Raw genomic sequence first — 19,342 nt, 5'->3', positions numbered from 1 at the left:
ACTACACAATCTGAGGTTGGTTGAATCCTTGGATGTGGAAACACAGAGATGGAGGGCCAACAGTAAAGTCATATGCCAACTTTCAACTGTGTGGACAGTCAGCACCCTTAACCCCTATATTGTTCAGGAGTCAACTCCTGGACTTCCCTGGTGGCATAGTGGCTAAGAATCTGCCTGCCAGTGTAGGGGACATGGGTTCAATCCCTGGTCTGGGAAGATTCCACTTGCTGTGGAGTAACCAAGCCCGTTCTCCGCAACTACTGAGTCTGCACTCGAGAATCTGAACTCTGCAATGAGAGGAGCCACCGCAATGAGAATCCTGTGCACCACCACTAGAGAAAGCCCGTGTGCAGCAACGAAGTCCCAGTGCAACCAAAATAAGTAAAATTTTTTTAAAAAGTCAACTGCGATTTGTCATATATGAGAAACTCTGGAGAGCAAACACGCCTAGCAGCTAAGAACTTTTACTGAGAGCCAGAGGGTTTACTGTTGAGACAGAGGCAGGATAGCCCTAGCAGAAGTGCCCAGTGAACACTGTGCCCTTTGATCTGGAGTTCAGAGAGAGGATCGAATGTAGGGACGATCATTTGGGAGCTCCCAGAACCTGAGTAATAACTGGAGTCAGTTACAGGAAAGGGCAGGGAAGCAGAAGGGGAACAGAGCTGCGCTGACACACACAGCCCGAGTGGTGATGCAAGGCGGGCCTGTGGAGGAGGCAGGATAATGAACCTGGAGAGGAGCCCGAAGAGGACGTGTCACACAAGTAAAGGGGAAAGAAAATCAAAAGGAAGTGCTGGCCTTGCTATAGAATTCTTCCCTGATGTGGAGGAAGAGGGTAACTGTGACAAGGCAGCTTGGGTTCAGCAATCAGGGCAGTTGATAACCAATGCCGCGGGAGCTTAGGGAGCCATCCACCAGAGATGACGGGTGGGATCTAGGCTGTCAGGGCGGAGGAATAAGTAGGGGAGACTGGAGATGAGGCATACAGGCTATATTTAGAAAGAGAAGGAGGGAAAGGGGTTGTGGCCTCTGTGAACACCAGGTATGGTGGAAGGCGGCAGCATCAATAGGAAAAATCTGAATAAGGCAAGGCTAGAGGGGTGGGTTCCAGAGGAGGAAGTGAGGTCCAATCCCCAGTTCAGAACCTCAGACTGGAATCACCCTAAGAGGGAAAGGATCACTTTGAAAAGGATGAACTATGCTTCCTCTGAAATATAAGGAAAGATAAAGGATGCTGAGAAATTTCCAGGTTTTTAAAACTGGTAAAGACTGAATGACTAAACACAAGCACAAAGATGTAAATAATTTTTTCTTTGTTATGTGGCAAAGGTTGCCTGAGGATCACGGAGGGTATGGAGCACTGTTCAACAGAGTTTCCTGTAGTGACAGCCGTGCGGCATACCTGCCTCTTCAGTGTGGTAGCTACCAGCCACCTATGGCCACTGAGCATCTGAAATGTGACTCCTGTGACCAAAGGACTGAATTTGTTTTATTTAACTAAAAAACTACATGTGATTACTACTATGGTATTGGACAGTACAGATGTGGGGTTTGAATATGCTGGAAGAGAAGGCAAGCATCACAGTTTGCAGTGAGACAGTAAGCTAAGTGTGAAAAAGCTGCCCGGGAAGCACTGATTTTCCTTCAGTAAACAACATAAACTGGGTCAGGAATGGATATTCATCTCAAGTTCCTGAGTTCCTGAGTGACTGCACACGTGATCAGGCTTCTCCTCTGCTATCTGCAAAATAAAAACTGGAAGCATCTCAACAATTTATAGAAGAAATGTCCTTACAGGAGAGTCCAGAATAGCAGGTTAGAAAAGCAGCCAATAGCAGGCGCTAAGTTAGTCACTAAAACTGGTGACAGAAATCAAATGGACAATCAAAATCCACAGATAAGACCCTGACTTCATTGCTGGACTTTTCCCAACATCTTCACCCTCAAGCTCATAAAAAAGCATTTCCACTTACCTCTTCTTGTTGAGTTACTAATTAGTAAGGAAGGGCAGGCAGGCAAGGAGCTTGGTGGACTCATGGTCCACCACCAGAAACACTCTCCACAAGTAAAGAGTTTGCTGTGGCGAGAGCAACAGACCCTTACATTAGAAGCATCTAATGATGTAACTGTTTTATATTCCACAGGAAAAAATGAAAAGCTTATGTGAGGATATAATTTAAATGTTAAAAGTGATATTTTAAGAAAAAAGGTCCTGCATATTTACATTTGTTGTCTTCCTTTTGGGGAATGTCCATAAAAATGTTTTTAAAGGGCTGTCATTATCATTCAAACTGCATCAAATTCACTCTCCAGTTCAATGGCAATCTAGGAATTCTATACCTAGAAATTTGCCTTACTGTCATTATCATTCAAACTGCATCAAATTCACTCTCCAGTTCAAAGGCAATCTGGAAATTCTATACCTAGAAATTTGCCTTAAGATAACAATGTGATGAAGCCAAGAGCAGACTCACTGGAAAAGACCCTGATGCTGGGAAAGACTGAAAGCAAAAGGAGAAAGGGGGCAACAGAGGAAGAGATGGTTAGATAGCATCACTGACTCTGGACATGAATCTGAGCAAACTCTGGGAGACAGTGAAGGACAGGGGACCCTGGCATGCTGCTGTCCATGAGGTTGCAAAGAGTCAGACACAACTTAGCAACTGAACAACAACAACAAACAATGGAAAATTTGATGGAGGGGATCTCAAAAATTGTTTTAAAAATGATGAAGCAGGAAGATTGGGAAAATTATTGCAGAAAATGACAGAGGAGGGTATTTGTATCAGTTTACTTAACTCAGTAAGGATCCTCTAAGAGACCCAACACAGAAATGGGTGAAGAACACAAACCGACAGCATTAGCCAAGGATGAAACATGACTAACCAACATGGACAAATGTCCCTCTTTTCCATTAACAACAACAGGATGTCATCATGTGGTCCCATTTATCAAACTTTTCCTTTGAGAACATCTATTGTTTCTAAGTTTAAAGTCATGCCCTCTTTAGAGGTCTGATATATATTTACTCTCTCTTTGTGTTGTGTGTTAAGTCGCTTCGGTCGTGTCCGACTCTTTGCGACCCTATGGACTGCAACCCACAAGGCTCCTCTGTCCGTGGAATTCTCCACACAAGAATACTGGAGTGGGTTGCCATTTCCTCCTCCAGTGGATCTTCCCAATCTAGGGATTGAACCCACATCACTTATGTCTCCTGCATTGCCAGGTGGGTTCTTTATCACTAGTGCCACCTGGGAAGCCCAAGTCCAACTTACTCTTTAAACTATTTTTATTTATATTGGTTTTAATTTATACATACACAGTCGATCTTTGAACAATATATGTTTGAATCGTACAGATTCACTTGTATGTGGATTTTTTTTTTTCAGTAAATATTTTCATTTTACAGTTCTTTACATTAACTCAAGTGTGGGGGAAAGTTTGTGTTCATTAGAGATCACAGTGTATGGAATTGGAAGAAGTGGGTTTGAGTCCTGATTCTACCCAAATTGTTTCATCTTCCTGCCCTTGGAAACATCAAGTCCTTTGTTTTGAGGTAGAAATAGCCAAACACAGATCTTCCACCGCTTAGAGGGGGTAGGGTGGGGGAAGTGGGCATCTCTAACCCCCTGCATTTGTTCAAGGGTCAACTGTACTTAAATTTATAAATGTACTTAAAGGTTAGGGAGAGTAGGAAGGCTATCATTCAGAAGCAGAAAGCACTGAAATAAATAGAAAGAACTATTCAAAAGTCTTATTTTTCTGATACATTTTCCAAACATGAAAATAGGAAGAATATATAATATATATATATATATATATATATACACACACAACTAATAGTCTTTAAAACTGATGATGACAGAGCAATCTGACCTTTCCAAGGAAACCACCAGAATTTAACTACAATTTGACCTCTACAAATCTCTGGTTTCAGTCCATGCTAACTCAGAAGACAGCCAACCATTTGGGGCCAAACACTCTTCTTAGGTGTCAGCAGGAACAGAACAGGGCATTCCTGCTGGGTCAAGTCTAAGTCATGCAATGAGGATACAGTTTCTAAAATGTGGATAAGAAATGTGGATAAGAAAGAAAAAGAGTATTTAAACTTCATTAAAAAAAAAACTCATCAGTCTATCAACTAAATATTTTAAATGGTAACAGTGATAATTAACAAGTGACAGCATGTGCTGGGCATCATACAGACACACACACACATGAACTACAGATAAATGTTTGTAAATGATGAATGGAGAAGTGTATATATATATATTTTCTAAGTTTTTTTTAACCTAATTTATTTGGCAACAAAATCCGACCTGAATAAGCAGAAGATTATTTATAATATTTATCCAATTTGTGTAGCTATAATTATATTTTGCTACAGAAATAGAAATATGTTTAATTATGGGGTACTGCCCAGAATATTTCTGGGGATACATGTTATCTGTGAACCAATGAATCATATTATTGTCTAAAATGTGAAAAATTCAAAGTCCCAAAATGCATTCATGTTCAGTCAGTCCAGATCAGTTCAGTCGCTTAGTTGTGTCCGACTCTTTGCAGCCCCATGAGTCGCAGCACACCAGGCCTCCCAGTCCATCACCAACTCCCGGAGTTCACTCAGACTCACGTCCATCGAGTCAGTGATGCCATCCAGCCATCTCATCCTCTGTCGTCCCCTTCTCCTCCTGCCCCCAATCCCTCCCAGCATCAGAGTCTTTTCCAATGAGTCAATTCTTCGCATGAGGTGGCCAAAGTATTGGAGTTTCAGCTTTAGCATCAGTCCTTCCAAGGAACACCCAGGACTGATCTCCTTTAGAATGGACTGGTTGGATCTCCTTGCATTCATGTTAGGAACTGCAAAACCATATTCACTCCTTTAATTCATGCAACTTTCCTTTGACATGGGTACGATTATTATCCGTGCTTTGCAGATGAAGAATTAAGGCACAGGTCACACACAAGAAGTAAAAGAACTAGAAACTAGACAGAATGGCTTCAGAGGCTGTGTTCTTAACCCCTTCACTACAGTTCTAAAATGTTCTAAGTAATTTCATCAGGTAGATTATTTTTGATTGGCAGGTGTGATACTATCTGATGTCATCTTGCTCAGCTGGGCAATGTCTATGACCCCCATTCTTACCTATCACAGCAATTTAACAGGTGTGTCCACCACTTGGGACTTCCCTGATGGTCCAGTGGTTAAGAATCTACCTAACAAGCCAGGGGATGCAGGTTCAATCCCTGGTCAGGGAACTAAGATCCCATATTCCGGGGAGCAACTAAGCCTGCACACCCCATCTATTGAGCCTTTGGGCTCCGGAGCTCATGCGCCACCACTAGGGAGCCTGTGTACCACAACTACTGAAGCCTGTGAGCTCTGGAACTGACGCACCTTGACCACTGAGCCCACGTCACAGCTAGAGTCCATGTGCCACAACGAAAGATCCTGCATGATGCAAGGAAGAGCTCATGTGCCATGACTCATGGTAGCCAAACACATACATAAATAGTAAATAAATAAATGTGAAGCTTGGAGACCCTGTGTACAAGTACTCTGCTGGAAGGATTAACTTACATTGGCACAACTTCTATATATACTGGATAAGATGTTTAAATCTAACTACTAAGCTTCAGTATTTTTCAAAACTATACAGACTTGAATATGAGGTCAAACAAACAATGGGGATGAAATAATTTCCCAGTTTTCAAGATGGTAAAGAGAACATATGTACTTTATATATTTTTTCATTCACTTTTTATCCATATAGAAAGTATTTGAGGTAGAATGAAGTCTGTCAAATGGTCTTTTCCTAACTTTAAAGACAAAGCAAATGTTAAATTGTATTGGTTAGCTCAGTGTCAATATGGAGCCAAGGCTGGAATCTTTCACTCCAGAGAGTATATAAACTGTAACTTGAAAGCACATAATTAAAAGATTTTTTTGAAATGAGCATATGTGGGGGTTAGAAGTTTGGTCTGTGTAATTACACAGACTATCTCTATAGAGCCTGTGTAAGACTATGGAGGGTGGGCACAGGTAGGAGAAGGGGCAAATAGAGAGAGAGAGAGAGAGAGAGAGAGAGAGAGAGAGAGATCTGACAAAAACATAACAAAAGGGAATGTCCTGTTCAAAGATCACATTTACTGGACAAAGGGGTCATCCCGGGAGTGAGAACGTGGAACTATTTTGTTCACCATTCCCATTTTTTATTAGAGGCTGGTACATGGCAGCTACTCAAAAAATATCTTGTGAAAAAGTCTGACTTAGTGTCTTAAAGACTAAATAAAGGTGCCTTATTCCAATTAAAAAAAAAAAAAGAAAAGAAAATTACTTGGACATGTTAATACAAAAAACAAAGCACCTGATAAAATCTTGTCTTATTTCTTATTGTTTAGAAAGAAGAAGACATTATTCAATTTAGCAAACATTTCTGAACTCCTGTTGCATGCCAGATAATTTGCCAAGTGCCTGAGATACTTCAGTAAGTTCAGTCTCTGAGCTGGAAGGAAGCTCTTGAGCTCTGATCTCCAGCAGGAAGTGTCCAGAACTTCCTTTCATGGGCTACAAAGCCCTTCACATTCTCATCTCCAGAGGTCTCTGCAGCCTTGTCTGCCAGAATCACAGTTAGCATCATCTCTACTGCGTTTTGGCATCTCACATCCTTATCTGCCTTAACCAGATCTTCACTCTTACAGGTATCTTTAATTGCCAAGTCCAGTGGAATTCTTCTGTCCCATCACCTGTCTCTCCCTATCGATTATCTTCCCCTCTCTGACATTTCCACCTTTCACTTTATCCTGACTCTTTTCCTTTGGACAATAAACAGGCTTACTTATTTACATACCAACCCCTGCCCCAAAAAAAAAAAAAAAAAAAAACAACCCATACAGACTTGTACACTGGCACTGTAGAGTTGAGTTTCAAATCACTGCTTGTATGGGAAAGGTGTTGATATTACCTCAGGATTATGCTAACTGGATAGACTCTAAATGTAACATGTTATTTTATTTTAAAAATACCTACCCGACATCATCACTTCACCCTGATCTTTGCCAAATGAACCATGCCTGAAACACTAAGAACACCTGGACTGAACTCAAGGACAGGAAGCATAATACACTGTGCTGTGTGCAGTGTGCATGGCACGTGTGTGCATACCATGTGCACCTCAGATGCCGTTCCAGTCCAGAGAAATGCCCAACAGTGTGCTGGCAAAAGGGCATTTGCATCATCTGCAGTGGTGCAAATTTAATAGACGCTCCTAAGTCTCTAATTAGACTCTAATACAAAATCTTCTAAGTTTGGTCTATATAAAACAAAATCGTATAAATACCTCAGTCTATCAAATTTTGGTGTTGCACAACAAATATTAATTCTCATCTATGAGCTATTATAGTACTATTGAGTGCTTTCATGTGCTAAAGCCTTCACATGCACTAGCTCCTTTAATCCTCATTTTATTAGACAAGAAATCTGAGGCTCAGGGTGGTCAGAAACATGCCCAGGGTCACTCAGCTAACAAGAAATGGTCTGTCAGACTCCCAAACCAAACTCTTCTCCAGTGGACCATAATCCACCTTATCAAAGCCTCTTTCATTTGGCTTAGAAAATCAGTTTCATCACAAATCTACCTTGCTAACTGGTCTTCTTCCTTAAAAAAAAAAAAAAAATACTACATTTCAAAAAGAATAAATACTATTTAGATGACCATGTATCTAGTACCCAGAAATAATACCTTTTATTATATTTATATCAAACTGCATAAACAAGAAAAACATAACATGCAGAGCTGAATTTTAATCTCCCTGCTCCCTAGAGGTAACCACTGTGCTGAAGTTGTCAATCTTTCTAGCACTTATACATCCTTTGTTTTTAAACTTTATGTAAATGGATCTTACTGTAATATCCATAGTAACACATGAACCTCACCTACTATACTGTATTTCCTTAAATGCTTCTGCCTTAGTTTGTTTCATCCATCAATGCTGCAACAAACATCCTTATTTTCCCCTCATCCCAATTGATTCTTCTCCCAGTAGTTTTATGTAAATAATACCACTTTTCTGCCACTGACTAAACTCTGCTGCTGTCAGATCTTCCAATATTTGTATCTGAAGTAAGGTAATAAATGCTACCTAATTACTGTTTTAATTTGCATTTACTTGCTCACTAGTGAATATGCTTTTTACATCCTAAGCCATGTTTCTCATATCTATGAACTGCCTACTCATATTCTGTGCTGATTTTTTAAATAAGGTTTCCTTTTTTCCCCCAAGTATTTTGAAAGAGTCCTTTTTATATCCTATACATTAAACCTTTGGAGCTTATAATATATTCTCCTAGTCTGTGGCTTGCTGTGGTAGTCTTAAGAATTGTCCTCCCGTGCCATGCTAAGTCACTTCAGTCATATCTGACTGTGCGACCCTATGGACTGTAGCTTGCCAGGGTCCTCTGTCCCTGGGATTCTCCAGGCAAGAATACTGGAGCGGATTACTATTCCCTTATCCAGGGGATCTTCCTGACCCAGGGATAGAACCAGCATGTCTTACATCTAACCTGCATTGGCAGGTGGGTTCTTTACCGTCAGTGCCACCTGGGAAGCCCAAATTGTCCCCCCATCTCCATGCAAAAAAATGTCTACACCCTAATCCCTGGGACCAGTGAATATGTTATCTGATGCAGCAAAAAGGGACTTAGCAGGTGTGATGAGTTAAGAATCTAGAGGTGGGGATATGTGTCTGGATTATCCATACAGGCTTAATATAATCACATGGGTCCTTAGAAGAAGAAGGCAGGTGGGTCAGAGACAGGATAGACAGCAGAGGGTGAAGTAATGCACTCTGAAGATGAAAGAGGGCCAAGGAATGCTGGGGACCTCTAGAAGCTGGAAAAGGTAACGAAACAGTATCTACCTTAGTGTCTCCAGAAGGAATGCAATCATACTGACCCCTAATTTTACCCCCAAAAGGCCCATTTTAGATTTCTGATCTCCAAAACTGTTAGATCATTTCTGCTGCTTTAAACCACCAAGTCTGTGGGAACTTGTTACAGCAGCAACAGGAAACTGATACACTCGCCTTTTACCCCTCCTATTATTGACTTGTACGTTTTGCATTTAAATCTATCTTGCTCCAATGTCATCAGCATAGTCTCCTATATTTTCTAATTTTTTTTTCTTCCAATGTTATTGAGCTGTAATTGACACATAGCACTGTATTGCTTCCCTAGTGGCTCAGACTGTAAAGAATCCACCTGCAATGTGGTAGACCTGGGTTTGTTCCCTGGGGTGGGAAGATCCCTGGAGGACGGGATGGCAACCAATCCACTCCAGTATTCTGGCCTGGAGAATCCCAATGGACAGAGGAGCCTGGCAGGCTACAGTCCATAGGGTTGCAGAGTTGGACATGACTAAGCACAGCACAGCACTGTATAGTTTTAAGGTGTATGACAAAATGATTTGACCTACATACACTGTGAAACGATTACCACAGTAAGTTTAGTGAATACTCATCATCTCATATAGATACAAAACAGGAAAAATAAGTCTTCCTCATGATGAGAACTGTTAGGATTTACTTCCTTAACAACTTTCATGTATAACATAGAGCACTGTTTATTATATTTATCATATTATGCATTACATTGTTTGGAGAAGGCAATGGCACCCCACTCCAGTACTCTTGCCTGGAAAATCCCATGGATGGAGGAGCCTAGTGGGCTACAGTCCATGGGGTCCCAAAGAGTCAGACATGACTGAGCGACTTCACTTTTACTTTTCACTTTCATACATTGGAGAAGGAAATGGCAACCCATTCCAGTGTTCTTGCCTGAAGAATCCCAGGGATGGCAGAGCATGGTGGGCTGCCATCTATGGGGTCGCACAGAGTCGGACACAACTGACGCGACTTAGCAGCAGCAGCAGCAGCATTACATTGTTAGTATTTATCTATCTTAGAACTAGAAGCTTGTATCTTTTGGCTCAGTTCAGTTCAGCTCAGTCACTCAGTCATGTCCAACTCTTTGCGACCCCATGGACCACAGCACAGGCCTCCCTGTCCATCACCAACTCCCGGAGTTTACCCAAACTCATGTCCATTGAGTCGGTGATGCCATCCAACCATCTCATCCTCTGTCATCCCCTTCTCCTCCTGCCCTCAATCCCTCCCAGCATCAGGGTCTTTTCACACGAGTCAGCTCTTCAGATCAGGTGGCCAAGGTATTGGAGTTTCAGCTTCAGTATCAGTCCTTCCAGTAAACACCCAGGACTGATCTCCTTTAGGATGGACTGGTTGGATCTCCTTGCAGTCCAAGGGACTCTCAAGAGTCTTCTCCAACACCACAGTTCAGAAGCATCAGTTCTTCAGCACTCAGCTTTCTTTATAGTCCAACTCTCACATCCATACATGACCACTGCAAAAACCATCAGATCAGATCAGACCAGTCGCTCAGTTGTGTCCGACTCTTTTTGACCCCATGAATTGCAGCACGCCAGGCCTCCCTGTCCATCACCAACTCCCGGAGTTCACTCAGACTCACGTCCATCGAGTCAGTGATGCCATCCAGCCATCTCATCCTCTGTCATCCCCTTCTCCTCCTTCCCCCAATCCCTCCCAGCATCAGAGTCTTTTCCAATGAGTCAGCCCTTCATATGAGGTGGCCAAAGTACTGGAGTTTCAGCTTTAGCATCATTCCTTCCAAAGAAATCCCAGGGCTGATCTCCTTCAGAATGGACTGCTCTTGAGTTCTTCTTCACTTTCTGTCATAAGGGTAGTGTCATCTGCATATCTGAGGTTATTGATATTCTTCCCGGCAATCTTGATTCCAGCTTGTGCCTCTTCCCTCCATCCAATTACTCCTCCCCTTTCCTCTGGTAGGGGCTTCTGAAGTGGCTTAGTAGCAAAGAATCCTCCTGCCAATGCAGGGGACACAGGAGACTTGGGTTCAATCCCTGGATCAGGAAGATCCCTAGAGGAGGAAATGGCAACCCACTCCAGTATTCTTGCCTGGAAAATCCCATGGACAGAGAAGCCTGGCAGGCTACAGTCCATAGAGTCACGAAGAGTTGGACATGACTGAGCAACTGAGCGCACACATACACAATCCTCTGGTAACCACAAGTCTGATCTCTTTTTCTATGAGCTTGTTTGTTTTTGAAGTATAACTGATCTACAACACTGTGTTAGTTCCTGGTGCACAATATAGTGATTCAATATTTCTATACATTTCAAAACTATCACCATACGGTCAAGTTGTCAACTGTCACCATATAAAGAAGCTACCTGATTGCTGACTATATTCCCTGCATTGTACATTTCATTCAGGTTTGTTTTCACATTTAGGTTGCCATTAATCCACCTGGAACTTATTTTTGGTGTTTGGAATAGAGCAAGATTCAAACTGTATTTTTTTCCATATAAAGGGCCAACTGTCTTTCATAATAGCCCCATTGAAATGCTATTCCTGTCACCTACCAAATTCCATTATTCATGCAAGTCAGTTTCTATGCTTTCCTATTTCACTCTTTAATTGGCCTCTCCTTGCACCTATATTATCTTAACTATTACTGATGAATAATGCAATATATATATATTTGGTAGGACAAATAAATGATCCTGCCTATTGTTCTTAAAATTAATCTTGGCTATTTTGAACCCCTATCTTTTCCAGATTAATTTTAGAATGAGTCCATCATGTTTTACCTTCACCCTCCTCCTCGCAAAAGACCAAAGATTCTGTAAGCATTTTGCCCCAAATTTTACAAATTTGGGGAAGACCAAAATATTTACAATATTGAGTATTTTCATCTAAAAAATCTCTCTCCATCTTTTATGTCCTTCAAGAAAGTTTTTACCATTTTCCTCATAAAGGATGTACTGGCATTATGTTAGATTTATTCCCAAGTATCCTATATTTTAATTGCTATTAATCTTGTATCCAGCTACTTTTAAAGAATTCATATTAATCCTAATAGCTTATCTGTGGAAAGTCTTGACAATTTTGTTTCTTCCTTTATATCTTTTTTGGTTTTAATCTTATTAAAGTGTCTAAGATTGCAAAATGATATTGAATCAAAGTGGTGATAGTAGAGGCCATTGTCTTCCTCCTAAATTTAAAAGGAAACGCTTCTGGCATCTCACTTGGAAGTGTGATGTTTACTGTCGGCTTCTGTTGGCCTTCATTTTCAAAATGCACACAGTTGTTACTGCTATTAACTATACATGAGTTCATCTGAAAATTTTATAGTAACCAGACTCTTTCACACTTGACAAAGTCATTGCTTCCTTTAATCTGTGGCTGGATTTACAGTCTTCTTCTATTTATAGCTGTACCCCTTATTCATTACTCTCACACAGAATGAATTACTGCCTCGCCAATTCTTATTCTACCTTTTAAGATCATTTATGTCATCACAGTCATAAATTTCATTTAAACTTTTTCTACAACCTAATGTTGCAATGTTTCTTTTGCTTTGCCTGCTTATAGCTGCCAGGATTGGATTATACTTCAAAGGAGGCCAACTTCCATGCCAGGCCACCATGGAGACACTGAAGAAGTAGTAATGAGAAGACTGCTGCTCCCATGGAAACAAAACAAGAGCAGGTTACCTCACACACTGCTAGACCAATAATTAAAACAGTTTACTTAAGTTCCCCATCCACCTCTTAGCTCCTCATCAACTGTTTTGGGGACTGTTACATGGCATTGTTTTTGCTATTGTGTATCCTCAGTCATGTCTGACTCTTTGTGACCCCATGGATGGTAGCCTGCCAGGCTCCCCTATCCATGGAATTTTCCAGGCAAGAATACTGGAATGGGTTGCCATTTCCTACTCCAGGGCATCTTCCCAACCCATTTTTATGGCATAACCTTATTGAAAACTAACCTACCATCTTATTCCCTCAGACCATGTGAATCCTAAGGCTGGACACAATGTTTTTCATGTCCAATTAGAAATATGCCCTGGATATTTATTCTGTTGAACTGGAGGCTGTCAAAGATTTAAAAAATACCTGTTCTAACAGTTTCTTTACAGGTGAGTTAACTGAGGCCAAAATAAGTGATCTGTACAAGGTCACACTAGTGAAAAGCAGAACTCTATGCTTGCCACTTCTTTCACTGTAAAAAGTGACTGAAAATTATGCATTCATGGGCCTCTAGAAGGTAACATATGTCTGCACAGATATAATTCAGCCTGGAGCAAACTGTCATTTGCAAGACACACTGATCTTATATGAAGTATTAAGATTCTTCAATATCATACTATTATGACACTTGAGCACTAAGTCACAGCATGTCTGGGAATGCCAACTACAAGCAACACCCTCATAAAACTCTGCAGTTTTAACTAATAAAAGCAAAATCAAAACATGAGCTCATATATATGTATTGGACTGCAAGGAGATCAAATCAGTCAATCCTAAAGTCAACTCAACTGGATATAACATTTCCCCAAATGAATCCAGAATTACACTGACTGTGGCATAGGCAGCAATATTAACCAATCTATACGAAAAGGCATATCAATACCTAAGTAGGAACATAGAGGGGGGGGAGGGGCTGTGAAAGTAATCAGAAAAGCAGGATAGATAAAGTGCATCTAAAATTTTCCAAAGGAAGGATACACAGCGTCTCGAGAATGCTAACAACTAGGAGAGGAGCCTCTTCTGTGGGTCATGTTAGCTAGCTCAGGTAAACTACTCTTAAAGACATTTACCTCATTTTACCCGAATCTTAAATCTTCTGATGACTAATTCCATTTCCTGGGTTCTTCCAAAAAAGCAGAAAATGCTCAGGACAGAATTCCCAAGTATTTCAGTCATTACAATCTACCTAAAGCTATGACCAACCTAGACAGCATATTAAAAAGCAGAGACATTGCTTTGCCGACAAAGGTCCATAGAGTCAAAGCTATGGTTTTTCCAGTAGTCTATGGATGTGAGAGTTGGACTATAAAGAAAGCTGAGTGCCAAAGAATTAATGGTTTTGAACTGTGGTGCTGGAGAAGATTCTTGAGAGTCCCTTCGACAGCAAGGAGATCAAATCAGTCAATCCAAAAGGAAATCAGTCCTGAATATGCATTGGAAGGACTGATGCTGAAGCTGAAGGTCTAGTACTTTAGCCACCTGATGCAAAGAGCCAACTCATTAGAAAAGACCCTAATGCTAGGAAAGACTGAAGGCAGGAGGAGATGGGGACAACAGAGGACAAGATGGTTGGATCGCATCACTGACTCAATGGACATAAGTTTGAGCAAGCTCTGGGGGATGGTGAAAGACAGGGAAGACTGACGTGCTGCAGTCCATGGGGTCGCAAAGAGTTGGACACGAATAAATGACTGAACAACAACTACAAATCACCAGGTTGGCCTTCTGGTTTACCTGTCAGTCTCCTAGGTCTGATCAACTTAGGGTTTCAGGGCTACCAGGGTGAAGCATGGTTGACATCACCAAGGAAATGTTACCTGTTGAGGCTGACTCCTGGTCAATTTGCAGGTCTTTACTGGAATGCCCAACCTCATATTTCGCCACTAAACCTACTGCCTAAACATGTCTTGAACAAAGCCCTTTCAGGACTTCCCTGGTGGTCCAGTGGTTAGAAACGTGCCTGCCAATGCAGGGGACAAGGGTTTGATCCCTGTCTGGGAAGATTCTATATGTCAAGAGGCAGCTAAGCTCATCGACCACAAGTATTGAGCCAGTGCACTAGAGCCCACATGAGCCACAGCTACAGAAACCTGCATGCCCTAGAACCTGTGCTCCACAATAAGACAAGCCGCTGCAGTAAGAAGCCTGAGCACTGCAACTGGAGACTAGCCTCTGCTTATCTCAACTAGAGAAAGCTGCACAGCAATGAAGACCCAAAAAGCCAAAAATTAATTAATTAAAAAATATAGTACACACAATGATTCAAAAATGCAGACCAAAAAAAAGACTTTTCAAAGATTCAAAACATATCTGGTAAAGGCATTAAGAAAGGTTAATGTTCTCTTTACATGAACTGAATATACTCTTTAATCAGTTCTTGGAGTGAAACGGCTATAGCTCACAAGTCCTCTCCAAGGGGCACCTTCACCAACACTGCTGTATCCCACAGGACCAAACCAGGGACATGCAACGGCACATTTCAGTTTACACAGAAACATTCTGTAGGTTTTTGCTCCTAATTTTTTCATTTTTGACTTCATGAATGTGGAAATGAGAAATAAGAAATGTGACTCCTCAAAGAAAAATAGTAATTCCATTCATTTGAAGCATCTAAGCATCTGTCTGCTAGTTTGATGACAAAAATATGCTAATAAAGTTCCTTTCCCAGTAAATGCATACTACTTTCCAAAGCTTTTTTCAACCTTATCAATACTTAGACTCACCAAAACACATTCTTTTTTTTTTTAAACCAGTTCTCCTGCAATAAACAAGAAGCATCAGTAGCCACTTAGTCTTTCTGAGTTGGTGTCTAAGGGCCACTGAGAGAGATCGGGACTCTATTTTTATTCCTGTACCTCTGCCAAGACTCTATTCTTAGCCTGATACCACAAATATTCTCTCCAGGAATGCCCTGTGAAAGAAGATGATGCTGTTGAGGCTGGGATCAGGATCCTGAGTAGGATCATCATTCCTGGAATTAGCTCTGATTAAAGGTCTGAGTCACTGCCATCACCATGGAGGGCTTCTAGTCATCACTGCATGAATCTCAGCTTTGACCAAATGCTCTCAGGGAATCATCTTAGCTGGACACCTTGAAAATATTCCAGATCTTTACCACTTCCTCTGCAAAGACAGCACTAACCAGGAACAGAATGAATGTCCCGGAGTAGTCATCCTGCTTTTCTCACACTTAAAATTCTGAGTAAATATGACAGAAAGGAGAAACCACTTACTCTATAAATGTAGCCCTCCAAGGTGGCCCAGGTAATTCTGCACACAGTAGGCAGGAAAGCCCTAGTTCCCCAAAACAAGGTTTAAAATCAATACCAATGGAGGTCCATGCCTTAAAAGTAACACTGTAAACCTAAGTAGCCAACAAGCTGTCATGTGACTTATCTAATAGAATGATGAAATGATCAGGTTATTAGCTTTAAAAGTTATAACCATGATACTAATAGCTAACACTTATTGAGTGCTTACCAAATGGTAGGCATTTTACAAGCACCATCACATTTAATATCCTAGTGACCGTATAAAATATTGGGTGGGCCAAAAAGTTTGTTACGGTTTTTCCCATAACATCTTTCAGAAAAGCCCAAACAAACATTTTGGCCAACTTGATACTATTATCTTTTATAGAAGAGAAAATGAAGTAACCTTGTCAATGTCACCCAAAGTGGTTAAAGTATTCATTTAAGCTCAAGGCTATATTAGTTGGCTTTCTAAGTTTTGCATTCTACTCAAAAAAAAAAAAAAAAAAAAAAGGAAGAAAAGTATCAAACTTAGGTTAGTTGGATTTCATGAGTAAATCTCAACCTTATAATCTACAAGCAAGTTACTTAAATTTTTATATTTTTCCTTTGTAGCATGTCTTCCAACTTCACATTCTCATTCATGGTAATTAAACAGGACAAGAAAACATCTTTTAAATATGCATTCAGCAAAGTACTTACGTAGTCAATGGGCTTCAGGGATTTGACTCTAGATGTTGGGCAGCCACAGGAAGTAAGGTCGGCATAGAGGCCTTCTTCTAACACACACTGATTAGTGGAAACACCCTCTTGGTAATACAGGAGCCAGCTGAAAAAACAAGCAGGGAAACTTCCAGTGAAACTGTATCAGTTGGCAGTTGGACTCATTATCATGCAGAGGGAAACAGGCTAGGAGTAGGATATAAAAGTCCTGGTGCTGATCAGCAGCAAATAGTCCGAGTAGATTTAAAAAGAAAAAAGCTACCACTATCACTTACTGACTGCTTACCATGTGCCACACTGGGTACTCCACGTGTGTTCTTTTACTGTGTACTCATTAATTTATGAGGGAGAAACATGTCCTTACTTTTATAGACAACACAACTAAGGATTAAAAAAATTAGGTGATTTGCCCAGGATTCCCCTATTAAATGACAGCTGAGAATTGACAGTAAGATATGTGCTGTAAGCTAACCATTAACTTAATTTGGTGCTTTAAGTATAAAAACCTGGGATTAAATTACAGTAATTATTAAGTGCTTCAACAGATCAGAAGTTCTTTTTGAGAGAATAAAAATTTTTACCCTTATTTAATAATGAGCTTGCTCTCAGTTTAGGCTGAGTTAGAAGCTAGACTCCTAAAATCACACACAAGTATTTAAAACCTGACATCTACACAGCTGATAGCTAGCAGAGATTTTTAAAAGGAAATGAATCCTTTAGAATCTTCCACAGCAAATTCTCTTCAGTAGGGCACTCATCAAAATTTTCATTAAAACATGGCATTTTGGCAAGAAGGAGCTCAAGGGAGAAATTATATTGACTGTTACTACTTTAGCTTTGGTGAGTTTAACTTCTAGCCCTATATTTTAAGATCACCAGAACTGTACTATAGCTAGACAAGTTGAACGTCAGATATCCATAGAGATGCTCCATAACACAATTTACTGCCACGTCTCCTGTGTGATAAGCATTTTATTTTTTAAGGTTTTTTTTTCTTTTTTTTTTTTTTGATGTGGTCCACTTTTTAAAATTATTGACTTTGGTACAATATTGCTTCTGTTTCACGTTTTGGTTTTTTGGCAGTGAGATATGTGGGATCTTAGCTTCCTGACCAGGGATCAAATCCACATCCCTCTATTAGAAGGTGAAGACTTACCACTGGAATGCAAGGGAGGTCTCTGTAATTACCATTTTATAGCCAATATTTATGACAAAATTTCAATGTGTTGGGCATGCAGCTAAGCCCTTACATGCTTTATTTAGTTCTTATAAATAGAGTCCTTTGAGGTAGGTACTATTATTATCCCAGTTACAGAGGAGGATTCTGTGGACAGAGAAGCTTGGTGGGCTACAATCCATGGGGTCACAAAGAGTCAGACACCACAGAGTGACTAACACACAGAGGAGGAAACTGAGGTTCAGAGAAATGGTCCCATTTGTTTAAGATTACATAGATAGGAAGTCATGACCTGGGCTCAAATCCAGATCTCTAAAGCATTTGCAATCATAAGCAATCACCATAGTTCCTGTATCCTCTTATTAAAACTATTGTTTAATAAATCACACATAAATATAAATAAAATATATAAGTAAAATGTACATTTTGTATGTAGATAGCCCTCCATATCTTCTGGTTTCCTACCTACAGATACGAAGGCCTGACTGTACTAAGCTACTTTACAGAAGGCACTTGAGCATCCATGGATTTTGGTATATGTGGGGGTTTCTGAAACCAATTCCTCACAGATACCAAGGGACAAATGTATACATAAATTATATATATATATATACACACACTATATATATATATAAAATATATATTTGTTTGTAAGTAAATAACATATTTCCAACATGAAGCAATACAGATGACTAATCTATCCTAGACTTCAGTGTCAGGAAAATATATTTGCCTCAAAGGGGGAAAAAAAAATCCAAAACTTCAGTGCTTTATCACAAAATTAAAACTTACCTTGCAAAATACTTTCATTTATCTTAGAAACTCAGAATCAAATACTAGGAACAAAATTATTTCAGGCCCTTGGTATATAGATTTCTCACAAAAAAGCTGCAGCCAATCTATTCAACTGTGTCCTGCTGCTGCTGCTGCTAAGTCACTTCAGTCGTGTCCGACTCTATGCGACCCCATAGACTGGACTATGCAGCCCACCAGGCTCCCCAGTCCCTGAGATTCTCCAGGCAAGAACACTGGAGTGGGTTGCCATTTCCTTCTCCATCAACTGTGTCCTACTTGATGTGTTTTCATATTGTAAAAACTTTCACATCCTTCTTGGAAGTAAGTATAAACACAGTAACATCCAAAGAGGTTCAAAGTAGTGAGGATCACTGGAAATCAGAATGGGAAAAAGCCTAACTTAGGGTTAGTTGAGAAGGTTAATAGAGGAAATGAAGATGGACTGAACTTTAAAAATATATATGCAGATGAGTACTAAGCAAGGTTCACGAACTTACACCCCTGCAGGAGGCCAGGTAGGTAAATATAAATGAGCAGTGTACCAGGTGAAAAAAAAAACCTGGCGATATATCCTATGGTACAATGGGGAGCACACACGCCTCTACTCGATGCCAGCTATTAATAATTATCAACAAAGGTGAATGTTCCCTCATTTTCCAAATCTTCTGATTTCTTTAACAGAAGGTGAAAAATAGTTTCTTCTGGAAAATATCCTAAATCTTAGTAATGATACGAAAAAACTTTC

The 19,342-nt window shown here is 40.3% G+C and overlaps 2 protein-coding genes across 2 annotated transcripts in view; one reads left to right on the top strand and one right to left on the bottom strand.

The window, feature by feature from the left end:
- Positions 1 to 12,871, top strand: part of RIOX2 (ribosomal oxygenase 2) — a 60,287-nt gene extending 47,416 nt beyond the window's left edge. Inside the window, exon 12 of the transcript XR_011463722.1 lies at positions 12,491 to 12,871. The gene's annotated coding sequence lies outside the window, so the exon portion shown is untranslated. The remainder of the gene's footprint in view (positions 1 to 12,490) is intronic.
- CRYBG3 (crystallin beta-gamma domain containing 3) overlaps positions 1 to 19,342 on the bottom strand; it is a 126,077-nt gene that overhangs the window by 14,295 nt on the left and 92,440 nt on the right. The window contains exon 17 of the mRNA XM_070368078.1: positions 16,605 to 16,731. Within this exon, the coding sequence (XP_070224179.1) occupies positions 16,605 to 16,731 (127 nt within the window). The remainder of the gene's footprint in view (positions 1 to 16,604; positions 16,732 to 19,342) is intronic.

Source organism: Bos mutus, chromosome 1 (assembly GCF_027580195.1).
Source record: "Bos mutus isolate GX-2022 chromosome 1, NWIPB_WYAK_1.1, whole genome shotgun sequence".
NCBI lineage: Eukaryota > Metazoa > Chordata > Mammalia > Artiodactyla > Bovidae > Bos > Bos mutus.
Note: the sequence above shows the minus strand (reverse complement) of the source record. Positions and strands in the feature narration are given on the sequence as shown.